The following is a 12,470-nucleotide window of genomic DNA, read 5'->3' as shown; positions in this document are numbered from 1 at the left end:
CTGATCTAACCAACCTCTATCTTGCCTTTAACCTCCAAACTGCCCTTAATTATTCCTGGGCTTGGGCCAAGCTAACTTTGGAAAACATTTAGTTTATAGTTTAAATAACAGCCCTTCTCCCAAAATAAACTAACTTTGTAAAGCTAAGGTAAGACCAGGTTAGGAGGATGAGAGGAGCCTGGATTCTGCTAAGGTGGAGACTAATTGGATACCAGCCATTTTTCTGGAGGTTGCAAGATTGGCAACTTCCTCAGTTACTCCTACATAACATCACTCTGGTTTAACCTAAGATTGGCCTTTTGAGACGCCTTTTCGGGCGTTTGCATGGCTCTACCTAGACCGCCCACTGGTCCTGTGGCCCCACCCAGAAGCACACTATTTTCCACACCCATATGATTGCATCTCCAACCAATCAGCAGCACCCATTCCCCGGCCCGCCAAACTATCTTTAAAAAAAAAACCGTAGCCTCTGCCAGGTGTGGTGGCTCACACCTATAATCCCAGCACTTTGGGAGGCTGAGGCAGGCTGATCACAAGGTCAGCAGTTCGAGACCAGCCTGGACAACATAGTGAAACCCTGTCTCTACTAAAAATACAAAAAATTAGCCGGGCATGCTGGAGGGCGCCTTTAATCCCAGCTACTCGGGAGGCTGAGGCACGAGAATCACTTGAACCCAGGAAGCGGAGGTTGCAATGAGGTGAGATCGCACCACTGCACCCCAGGCTAGGTGACAGACTGAGACTCCATCTCAAAAACAAACACACAAGCAAACAAACAAAAACATAAAAAACAAAACTCCAGCCTCTGAAAGGGAGGATGATTTGAGTAATAATAAAACTCCAGTCGCCCATTCAGCCAGCTCTACGTGAGTTAAGCTCTTTCCCTACTGCAATTCCCCTGCCTTGATCAATTGGTTCTGTCTAGGCAGCAGGCAAAATGAACCCACTGGGCAGTTACAGTTACAGTAACCTAGAACCTGGGAGAAAAAAAAAAAAAGAAAGAAACACTCCCAGCTAACCAGTCAGTCGAGGCAACATCATACAGCAAAGCTCTCCAAGGAAAGAGAAACAGAAAATAAACCTCAGAAAGCACAGACATCAATCAAAAAGTCACCCCCAAGTGACAACAAGCCCAGCCTACTCACCTCATCCACAAACAAGAAAGGCTCAGCAGTTTCACGCATGGTGTCATCAATGAACTTTGTCATCCGCTCACGGACTTTGTTCAGATCCTGAGCCCAATGCTCCTTAAAATGACAAAGAGAACAAGAGATCACCAAAACGAGAACTGATAAAATTCTTCATTTCCCAGGGTCCATCCAGTCGCGATCGAAGACTGAAACATCAACCAATTCTGAATTCACTTGCAATTGAGCACCACATGTTGAGGCCTCATTCGGCACATGGCCCTCTGCCAGGGGTCAGCAAACGTTCTCTGCAAAGAGCCAGAGGTAAATATTTTGGGCTCCCTGAGCCATACGGTGTCTGTTGCAACCACTCAACTCCACTGTTGTGGTGCAAAAGCAGCCACAGATGATCTGTAGGCAAATGGGCATAGCTGTATTCCAACAACATTTTGTTTATAAAAACAAGTGGTCAGCTGTATTTGGCCCATAGGTCGTGGTTTGCCAGCTCCTGCCCTATGATAGCTCTTTACGTTTGTTAGTATGAAGCAGCCTGGATGCATAGTAGTTACATCAGCCTTCCAGGTCACTTACCCGGGTTGACCTCTCATTCCACGTAGTTGACCTTGGGCAAGTTACATACCGTCTCCGTGCCTCCCCATCCATGAAGTGGGAATAAGAGTATCTACCACACAGTTTCTGTGAAGCACTGTATGAAATGTACACTGTATGAAGCACTGTATAAAATCTTATTAGGTTATGTGCCTAATGCAGCAACTGGTGCACAGAAAGTGCTCAGACCCACTTTGGGAGGCCGAGGTGGGTGGACTGCCTGAGCTCAGGAGTTTGAGACCAGCCTGGCCAACATGGTGAAACCCCATCTCTACTAAAATACAAAAAAAAATTTTTTTTTTTAATCAGCTGGGCATGGTGGCAGGTGCCTGTAATCCCAGCTACTCAGGAGGCTGAGGCAAGAGAATTGCTTGAACCCGAGAGGCGGAGGTTGCAATGAACCGAGGTTGTACCATTGCACTCCAGCCTGGGCAACAGAGTGAAACTCTGTCTCAAAAAAAAGAAAGTGCTCTGACCATGGCAGCTTGTGCAAACAAGCATCTTTCTTCCTCCTATGGTCATCTCACTTAGTCCACACAACTCCGCAAGTCATTTATTGCCATTGTCATTTTAGAGACAAGGAAACAGAGGCCCAGGAACAACACCTCATGATCCTAAGCTCACACAGCTTGTAAACTGTAGAGTCTCAGCTCCAAATAACTAAACTGACATGGAATGTAATCATATGCCCTCTTTTCAAAAGAATAGGCAAACAGGGCTGCTGAAACACTGATAACGTCTGAAATATACATGACCAGTTCCAAAGCAGCTGCTGCACAGTCCTAGACATTCTAGAAACCCTTTAAAAAAAGAACGCCTAATATTCAGTAACTATTGCTTTCCTCTCCATGCCCTGAAATCCCAAATATTCATAGGAAAAGGGGATGAAATACAACATGTAAATTCAACTTTGATCAATGCTTTCTTCACTTCAAATATTCTAAAACCTTTATCTTTATGACTAATAGGAGAAAATATGCTACCAGATGTGTGTCTGGTTAGATGCGAAGGGCTGGATGGGGATATCTGAAAGAATGAAAAATAGAAGAACAGACGCAAATGAGGTGGTGACCAGGAGGCTGGTGACATGCATGGGTGCAAGACAAAAATGAACTGCTGTTGACTCTTGCAAATTTGCCTGGATCAGGAGCCCAACACAGCCAGGAAGGTGGGGAACTACAAGCTCATTTGAATACAGAGGTGTCAGAATCTTTGAATACTAGAACATGAAACCCAAATTGTGGGATATTTTATTAAAATACTTTGCCTGGCCAAGATGTCCCAAAGAGGCTGGAGGCGTCCTCCTTCCTTCCCCCTACAAAGTTTTTGCATTTATCAAAATGCATGGGTACTTAGCTAATACAACCTGGCAGTGGACTGGCTGCAAAGAAAGAAATCTTCTACCTAAAGGAGATTGAAATATCAATATTCTAGGGGTTGTAAAATGCATCTACTTGGCGTGGGGTATTGCACTAGACACCTATAATAGTGAAAATGGCAAAGAATAAGGATGAAAATAAAAATAAATGGTGATGGCCATCAACACTGGGCACTGACTCTATACCAGGCCTCACACGGTGGCTGATCTTGAACTTACCACCACTCCAGGAGGTACAGGTTATTCTCCATGTTATATAAATGGGGAAACAGAGGAGAGACTTCTAGTCGTTAAGTAAGTGGTCCCAGTCATGAGCCTCAGACTAAACTCAGAAACACTGATTCTAGAAACATACTTTTAACCCCCTTCCTATCCCATCACCCATCCATCCCAGAGCTGTAATATGGCGTACTTAACCAATCCTCTAAAGAAATTTAGATTACTTCCAAGTTTTCATTCCTATTAAAAATGCTGCCATTATTTCCTTAGGATAAGTGTCCAGGAGGGCAACTATTTACTCCAGATATAGAATCTAGTTTTAAAGCTTTCTTTTCATTGCATACAGCCAAAGTGTTTTCTAGAAAAGTCATACTAATTTGCACACAAAGTGCTGCAGTGATTATTCCATATGAGCATCTGTGTGACCAATAAACATCGCATGGATGCTCATGGCTGCTCGGGTCCTAACTCCCCAGATGCAGAGAGAGAGAGCTCCTATACTTTCTCCTGGCCCCAAATTGCTGATCTCTAAGGGCAGCCCAGCAAAGGGCCCCGTTGGGGGAAAGCATGTAATAAAGTCAACCACTACCAGGTGGGGCTAAATCTATACGCCCAAGTCTCCCTACCAGGTGGTGAATTCTAGGATGCAAGGCTACTTGTCCCCAAGAATTTAACCAATTTAACTTTAATCGTCCCCTACTAAACTGAATAATTTAGTGGAAGGAAAATAATGATGGGAAAAAAGTGCATGAATTTCTCTCTACCTCACTCTAGCACCAGCTGAGACCTAACATGTGACTCTGCCCAATAAAATTAACTTACTACCTTCATTTTACCTCCTCCCTCAAACTTAGCCTCAGGTTGGGCAAATAAGCCTTCTTTTGATCACCATCATTCAACCCCGGCCCTGGGAAGGCATGATGACGACAACACGCTCAACATTCTCATTCACCATTTATCAGCCTACTAGGGTAGCTACGACCCTTTCCTGTGTGGCTGGCCTTGTGCAAAACACGTCTTCTCTACTCACAAGTTTCTCTTCCATCAATGAAATCCAAACACAGGCTGGGTATCAGATGGCATTCAAAAATTACTGTTAATTGCACAAGCTGTAAGAGGAGTGTTATGGCTTTATTTTTTAAAAAAACAAAAAGTCCTATCTGAGAGAGAAACATATGAAAGTGTTTACAAACAAAATGACGCGAAGTCTGGGGTTTGCTTTAGAATTCTTCAGGAAAGAAATGAAGAAAGGGGAAGGGTAGGGAGACACAGAAGTGTGGAGTTAGAAGTGGATGAAATAAAACTGGCAAAGTGGGCCAGGCACAGCGCCTCACATCTGTAATCCCAGCAATTTGGGGGGCTGAGACAGGTGAGTCACTTGAGTCCAGGAGTTGGAGATCAGCCTGAACAACATGGCAAAATCCTGTTTCTACTAAAGATACAAAAATTAGTCGGGGGTGGGCATGGTGGCTCACACCTGTAATCCCAGCACTTTGAGAGGCCAAGGCGGGTGGATTACCTGAGGCCAGAAGTTCAAGACCAGGTTGACCAACATTGTGAAACCTCAACTCTATTAAAAATACAAAAATACAGGTGCTGTGGCAGACACCTATAATCCCAGCTACTTGGGAGGCTGAGGCAGGAGAATCACTTGAGCATGGGAGGTGGAGGTTGCAATGGGCCAAGATAGAGCCATTGTACTCCAGCCTGGGTGACAGAGCAAGACTCTATCTCAAAAAAAAAAAAAAACTGTCAGGCATGGTGGCACATACCTGTAGTCCCAGCTATTCGGGAGGCTGAGGCAGGAGGATCGCTTGAGCCCAGGAGGTCAAGGCTGCAGTGAGCTGTTATCATGCCACTGCTCTCCAGCCTGGGTGACAGGGTGAGTGAGACCTTATCTCAAACAAAAAAAAAAATGGCAAAATGCTTGTAATTTTTAATCTGAGTGATGATACATGGTGGTTCATTAAACCATCTGTCTGCTTTTGTGTATGTTTGAAATGTTCTGCAAGACAAGGGGTTTTTTAAGTAAATGAACTTACTTTTGCTGCAACCCTAAAACTGCTCTAAAATATAAACTCTATTTTTAAAAAAACAAATGAATTAAAAGAAAAAAGTAAATGGAACTCCAATGATATAAACAAAAACTTTAGATTTATATGTGAATAGGTATGCACACATGTACACACACACACACACACACACACACAGATCCATACAATTGTCTCTGATCCCCACAATTCTCAGAGGTAGATGCTCTCAATCCCACTTGAAGAGGAGGAAACCGGGGCACAGAAAGGGTAAACCACCTGTCCATGGCTGTGCAGCTGGTAAGATGATTTCAAGTTGATCTCACTCTCACAGAGTTTCTTGTCCTCAGCACTATAGCTACTTGGTGCTGAATACTTCTTCGGCTTTTTGTTGTTGTTGTTGTTGTTTTTTGGTCGGGGGGGGCGGTTGTTTTTTGTTTTTTGAGACGGAGTCTTGCTCTGTTGCCCAGGCTGCAGTGCAGTGATGCAATCTCAGCTCACTGCAACCTCTGCCTCCCAGGTTCAAGTAATTCTCCTGCCTCAGCCTCCCAAGTAGCTGGGATTACAGGCATCCACCACAATGCCTGGCTAATTTTTGTATTTTTAGTAGAGATGGGGTTTCGCCATGTTGGCCAGGTAGGTCTCGAACTCCTGGCCTCAAGTGATCCGCCCGCCTCGGCCTCCCAAAGTGCTGGGATTATAGGCGTGAGCCTCCCTACCCGGCCCTGGATACTTCTTTGTTTGGGGGCTGGGGGCTGCCCTGTGCAATGTAGGATATTTAGCAGCATCCCTGGTCTTGACCTGCTAGATGCCGGCAGCAGCCTCCAGCTGTGACACCCACCCATGTCTCTGGACACTGCCCAGTGTCCTCTGGGGGCATTGTCACAGCAGTGGAAAACCAATGCGCAACACAACCCCCCCTTGAGTCTATAGCTGGGCTCAGAGCCCACAGGCAAACCGTGTCCAGGGAGACTGTCCCAGGCATCACCTGTTTAAGGACAGCTGTGCTAGTTTATCTCCCAGGGGACCTGGCAGGCTTGATGAATCTGGTCCCATCCTCCCATCAGTCAAGGAAGGCTTCCCAGGCAGTGACACCTGAGATGATGCCAGAAAAGCTGAAGCCAGCCAGGTGAGGGCAGCCCTGTCCTCAGGCCCTCACCCCTCCTGCCCTGCCCTGGAATCTTCTCACTCTTCTCATCCTCAATGTGTGCCTTGAAAAGAGGCCCGACATGAGGCTCTTCTCATCCAGAGTTTCAGTGGCATCAGAGAGCAATCTGAAGTCTCCGGCATCTGGCAGACTGCAATCATTCCATGAAGACAGGTGGCCAGGTGAGCACAGGTGGCAGAAGGGTGAGACGAGTCCCCAGTAGCATCCCGCCAGCTCCCTCAGCCACCCACACACCTTGTGCTCTCACCTGCTGTTCATGTATGAGAAACCTCTGGAAGTCATGCAGGTAAACAGCAGAGGCATCCGGCCTGTCAGTGTTCCTATCCTCGGGGAAAGGGGGTGCAGTTAGAGACACACATTCAACAGAGGAGTCAAGAGGAGATGCTAGCCAATGGGGCAGCCTGCCACCCAGAATGCCCCACTTAGTCTGGCGCTGTGTTAGGTACCAGGTTGGCCAACAGGAAGACACAGGTGAGTGACACAATGCCCCTCACCTACAAGGATTCAGAGGGGCCCTGACATCGGAATCTCAAGGGGCAGGCCCTGGTGTCTGTATTTAGCCGCTCCAAAATAGCTCTGGTGCACTCCGGAGTCTGCAGAGCCCCATCCAGGAGTGTGCCCATGGGGAAGACAGGTGAACCAGGCATATGGGATACCGTGTAGCAAGAGATGAAGGTGGGAGGGGAGAGGCAGAGTGGGAATGGCTGAGAGAGGGCCCCAAACCCAGACCTGGAGGGCCAGAGGGGCTTTCCTGAGGAAAAGACACCTACTTGAGCTCCAGAGAATGAGGTGGGGTGAGCCAGAAGGAGGTGCACAGAGTGCCGGGCAAGGAAACCAGAGATGCAGCGGCCTCAAGGAAAAAAGAGAAGGGAGGGGAGGAGAGAAAGAGGAGGAGGAGCGAGGGAACGCAGGCCGGAAGGAGGGATTGCAGAGCGAAAGGTGTGGGGAACACAGGGATTTGAGTGTGCCTACCCAATACCCAGACAGGGCTCAACACACCACCCGCCCGTATAGGGAGAGCTGGTGTTGAAGAAAGGAAAGGAGCCAGACCCAAGGGCCTCCGCAGAAGCCATGATCCAGAGTTCCCTGGGTCATTGAGTGCTCTGGAGTGGGAGCCAGATGAGGCCCCCCCAGACTCCAGGCCATCAGGGCAAAATTAACTGCAGTGTGAAAGATACTTCCCTGGACTGAGCAGAGGTTAGGTATCAGGTAGGGAACACTAGGGAACACTAGGGAACATTACACTCCAAATAAAGGCAGGACTCCCGCCTTGGCCAGCAGGCCACCAGAAAAACAGGGTCTCACTGGGCCAGCACGAGCCACCTCCAGGTTGGATGGGGAGTACATTCTGCTACATGGGGCTTCCCAGGGTAATGGGTATGTTTCCCTGAGCACTTGCAGGAGCCTGGGGAAAAGAGGTCTATTTCAAACAGTGTAAGAGATGAAACATGCCCTGAGCTTTCTCCCTTTACTAAACACTCAGGGTCCAGGAGTCTGTTGTCTTTAATTATGAGTACATTTCTAACCTTTCCCCATCAGCCTCACGGTCTAACACTAAGCTTTTCATTAAAATACTATGTAGAAATTACGGCTGGGCACAGCGGCACATGCCTGTAATCCCAGCACTTTGGGAGGCCGAGGCGGGTGGATCACCTGAGGTCATGACCAGACTGGCCAACATGGTGAAACCCCGTCTCTAATAAAAATACAAAAAAAAAAAAAAATAGCTGGACATGGTAGATGCCTGTAGTCCCAGCTACTTGGAGGATGAGGCAGGAGAATCGCTTCAACCTGGAAGGTGGAGGTTGCAGTGAGCCGAGATTGCGCCAATGCATTCCAGGCTAGGCAACAAAGGGAGGCTCTATCTCGAATATATATATACACATATATATATATACACATACTATATAAAAATTAGATTCATTTTATTTGTACTTTGGAGTCTTGGAGTTTCTGATTTCAAAAGTGACAGACGGAAAAGTTGCTCACCAATGAGGACTGGATCAATGTACCCCAGACCCCAATGTACCCAATTAACTCCAGGGCCAACATTTCTCCTAGTCAGATAGGCTGGGGAAACACAAAACATCTCAGAAATTCCCCACTTGGGAAATCATGAGGCACAGTGAACGTCCTGATAAGTCCTGCAACTCTGACTTTTTAATAATAATATTACTATCTATGAGCCCCTCATGGGTGCCAAGCATCATGTGAAGCAGTTTATACACTTGAACTCATTTTAATTCAGTTAAACCTGTTTAACAAGGAATTTTTCACTTATTTGATCATTAACATTAGTTTTTGTAATTAAAAAAAAAAAACTATTAACCTGTCACATCTCATGAGGCACATTCAGGGAAAAGAGGCCCTGAGGCACACAGGCTTTTCTACAGAACCTTCTGGACCATCCTCCCAGCGCTCCACACCTCCCTGTTGCTACTGCTCATCTCTATCCACGCCACAGGCATGGGATGGCCAATTCCCCAGCAGGGGCCCCCTGTCCCTCTAGAGGTCAACGCCTGCACACACAGGCATCCCCCCCTGGAGGCCGGCTGGGCACCAGGCACCAAGGTCCGGCACAGCCGCCCCGAACAACACACAAGAGCTGCCTCACCCCAGGATGAACACGGACGAATCCTTTTTGAATTCATCGAGAATCTGAAATGGAAAGCACACACAAAAAAAAGAACCTTAGACAAGCCACTTAATACAAAAACGGAAAGATTTTTGTTGTTGTTAAAAAAGCATCATTTTGTCAGATGCAACAAGATCATTAAAAATATCATTTTAATTGGTGTTAGTTGTAAATATTCAAATATAATAGAAACTTAAGAAGCAAAAGGTAGAAGCCCTCCTCATCCCCTCCACAGTCTTATTCCCAAGAAGCAGTCACCCTTAAGGATTTCATAGGTTTCCTTCTAGAACTTGTTTTAGGGATATTCATTTAATGGTATCATATCATATTATATCATTTACGTACATCTCACAACTTTTTGCTGTGTTTCAAGCTTTACATATTATTCTGCAACCTCAAATAACCCTGTTTCCTTTCTTTGAAAAACCACTGTATTCCACAATAAGCATGTCACTTGATTTTTGTTACATCTAGTATTATTTTTAAGTGTCCCTGTGTGCCTATTTCTCTATCTTTGCCCACTTGTGCCAGTTTTTCAACGGAGTAGAGTCCTAGAAGGAAAAGCGCCTAGACATAGCACATTGTAGGCACATTGGCTTTGATAAATTCTGCCAAGGTGCTCTCAAAACAGTTGAGATGGGCGCCTCCACTGGGGTACACATACCTTTTTCTACACCCTCACTGCCAGGTTTCTTTAGAGATGGGGTCTCACTGTTACCCAGGCTGGAGTGCAGTGGCACGACCATAGTTCACCGCAGCCTCACTCTCCTGGGCTCACATGATCTTCCTGTATCAGCTTCCTGAGTAGCTAGGACTACAGGCGTGCACCACCATGCCCGGCTAATACTTTTTCTTTTTGTAGAGATGCGGGTCTTATTATGTTGCCCAGGATGGTCTTGAACTCCTGGCCTCAAGAGATCTTCCCTCCTGAGCCTCCTGAGTAGCTGGGATTACAGGCAACATTTCAAATCTTTAGTACTTCACAGATGCATTTCTAATCTTCGAAGGCAAGAGGATGAAAGAAATATCGGACTGCTTCAGCTCTTCTCTTCACAGCCCACTGCCGTGCCGACTGTTGCATGATGAAGGGGCTCCTCCACCAAGGGGGGCGCCATGGAGCACCCCTCCCTCCAGCTTCTACTTGCACCAGCCCATTTTCTGTGCATTGTACACAGGCACCCTGCACACCCACATCTTGTCTATTTCTGCCCAGGTAGTCTTGCTTCAACAGTCTTCAATGACACTGCGATTGGATAAGCACTTACGGAAATGTATCCACTAGCACATGATCAATGCTAATGACAGAAAACATCTCCTACCCCAGATGACCCAGGGTCCTCTTGCTGAACTCCTTGCAGCCCAGGACATCATGGGGAATATCAGGGTTCTAGAAAGTGAATCGCAGGCCTCTGGGAAGCATCAGAGAGTCCACATCAGTTTGTGTGGGTGTGTGTTTCTTCTGGAGACATAATCAGCATCTCAAAGGAGTAGGTCCCACCAAAAGGTTAAGAGCCGCAAACTTAGCCTTTTTAGGCAAACTGAGAAGTACTTCCTTTCGTTGATGTGTAATTTACAGCATAGGTATTTCTTTTCAAAAAGGGGTGGTGGTACAGATTTTAGACAGGGCATGCTGCTATTTGGACTCATCTGCTTAGGTCACCAGGTCAGCCTGGTGCTGAAGGCATCAGGGGCTAGAACTCTTCCAAGCCCAAAGCCCCACACCCAGCTTATTTACATCTGGAGGGAGCACAGCGTGTGGCCCCCCTCACTGACCACCACATGCAGTTCTTCAGCCCTCTCCTTCCTTTACATTCCTTTCAACAAAGCACAGAAAAAGCCCGCACCGCATTCCCCCACTCGGGGAGCTCGGACAATGGCAGAGGTACCACCATAGCACAGATGCTTCCCTGAACCAGGAAAGTCCTGGCTTCCCCTCCTCTGCCAGGCCTTGCAACTCCCTGCCCAGACACTCTGCTTGTTGAAGCAACCGGAAGCTCGTTGGCATAGGCACTTGGGAACGTGTTTGCAGGAATCGGCCTCTGGGACGCAGAGCAGGACAGGGAATGAAAAAGAACAACTGAAAGCCAAGAGCCACAAACGCTGCAAGAGAACCAACAGCGAGAGGCAAGAGAAGGAAGACAGTGTGGCAACCCAAACGCGAGTTACAACATCAAGGAGAGAGTGACCAGCTTTGACACGTGCTGCTGAGTGGCAAGATAAAGACCACGGGGATTCACAACACACGGAGGTGATAGGTGATGTGCCAAGATGAAGTGCTGTAGGAGGCAGAGATGGAAACAAGACGGGAATAGACTCAAGAGATAGCAGGAAGAAGGGAAGCATAGACAGCTCTTGGAGTAGGTTACTTTAAAGGGGGCAGATAAATGGGGCTGTAGTTGAGAGTATGGGGCAGAGATGATCAAGGAAGACATTCTAAAGATAGAAGAAGTTACAGCTAGTATTATGTATAGGATGGTGTCCCCGGGAATATATGTCCAAGTCCTAATACCCAGTACCCATGGGCATGACCTTTGGAATTAGGGTCTTTGCAAGGCGCAGTCAAGATGAGGCCTTGCTGGGTTAGGGTGGGCCCGAATCCAGTGACTGCCTTCTTAAAAGAGGGAGATTTGGGCCAGGCACAGTGTCACAGGCACAGTGGCTCACGCCTGTAATCCCAGCAGTTTGGGAGGCCAAGGCAGGCGGATCATGAGGTCAGGAGATCGAGACCATCCTGGCTAACACGGTGAAAGCCCATCTTTACTAAAAAAATATAAAAAATTAGCCAGGCGTGGTGGCGGGCACCTGTAGTCCCAGCTACTCAGGAGGCTGAGGCAGAAAAATGGCGTGAACCCGGGAGGCAGAGCTTGCAGTGAGCTGAGATGGTGCCACTGCACTCCAGCTGGGCGACAGAGCGAGACTCCATCTCAAAAAAGAAAATAATAAAAATTAAAAAAAAAAAAAGGGAGATTTGGAGACAGAGAAACACACAGAGAAAAGGAGGCCATGTGATGACGGAGGCAGAGACTGACACAATGACATCTACAAGCCAAGGAGCGATGGCATCTACACGCTGAGGAGTGATGGTGTCTACACACCAAAGAGCAATGCCATCTACACACCAAGGAACACTTGCAGGATTGCTGGCAGCCACCAGCAGCCGGGAGGCACCCACACCCCGAGGAATGCTTGAAGCATTGCTGCCAGCCACCAGCAGCCACGAAAGAGGCCTGGAACACATCCTTCCCTGGAGCCTTCCGAGGGGTGTCGCCCTGCCAACACCTGGATTTTGGACTTTTAACCTCCA

General features: G+C 47.3%; 1 protein-coding gene across 2 annotated transcripts in view; it reads right to left on the bottom strand.

Moving 5' to 3' along the window:
- The window catches only part of PLCG2 (phospholipase C gamma 2), a 177,361-nt gene that overhangs the window by 68,046 nt on the left and 96,845 nt on the right, over positions 1–12,470 (bottom strand). For both annotated transcript variants that reach the window (XM_024233949.3, XM_054534193.2), the window contains 3 exons: positions 9,146–9,189; positions 6,779–6,851; positions 1,146–1,247 (listed from right to left, as the gene is read on the bottom strand). In XM_024233949.3, coding sequence (XP_024089717.1) covers positions 1,146–1,247; positions 6,779–6,851; positions 9,146–9,189 — 219 coding nt within the window. The remainder of the gene's footprint in view (positions 1–1,145; positions 1,248–6,778; positions 6,852–9,145; positions 9,190–12,470) is intronic.

Source organism: Pongo abelii, chromosome 18, assembly GCF_028885655.2.
Source record: "Pongo abelii isolate AG06213 chromosome 18, NHGRI_mPonAbe1-v2.0_pri, whole genome shotgun sequence".
NCBI lineage: Eukaryota > Metazoa > Chordata > Mammalia > Primates > Hominidae > Pongo > Pongo abelii.
The sequence above is the reverse complement of the archived record's forward strand: the minus strand, read 5'-3'. Positions and strand labels throughout refer to the sequence as shown.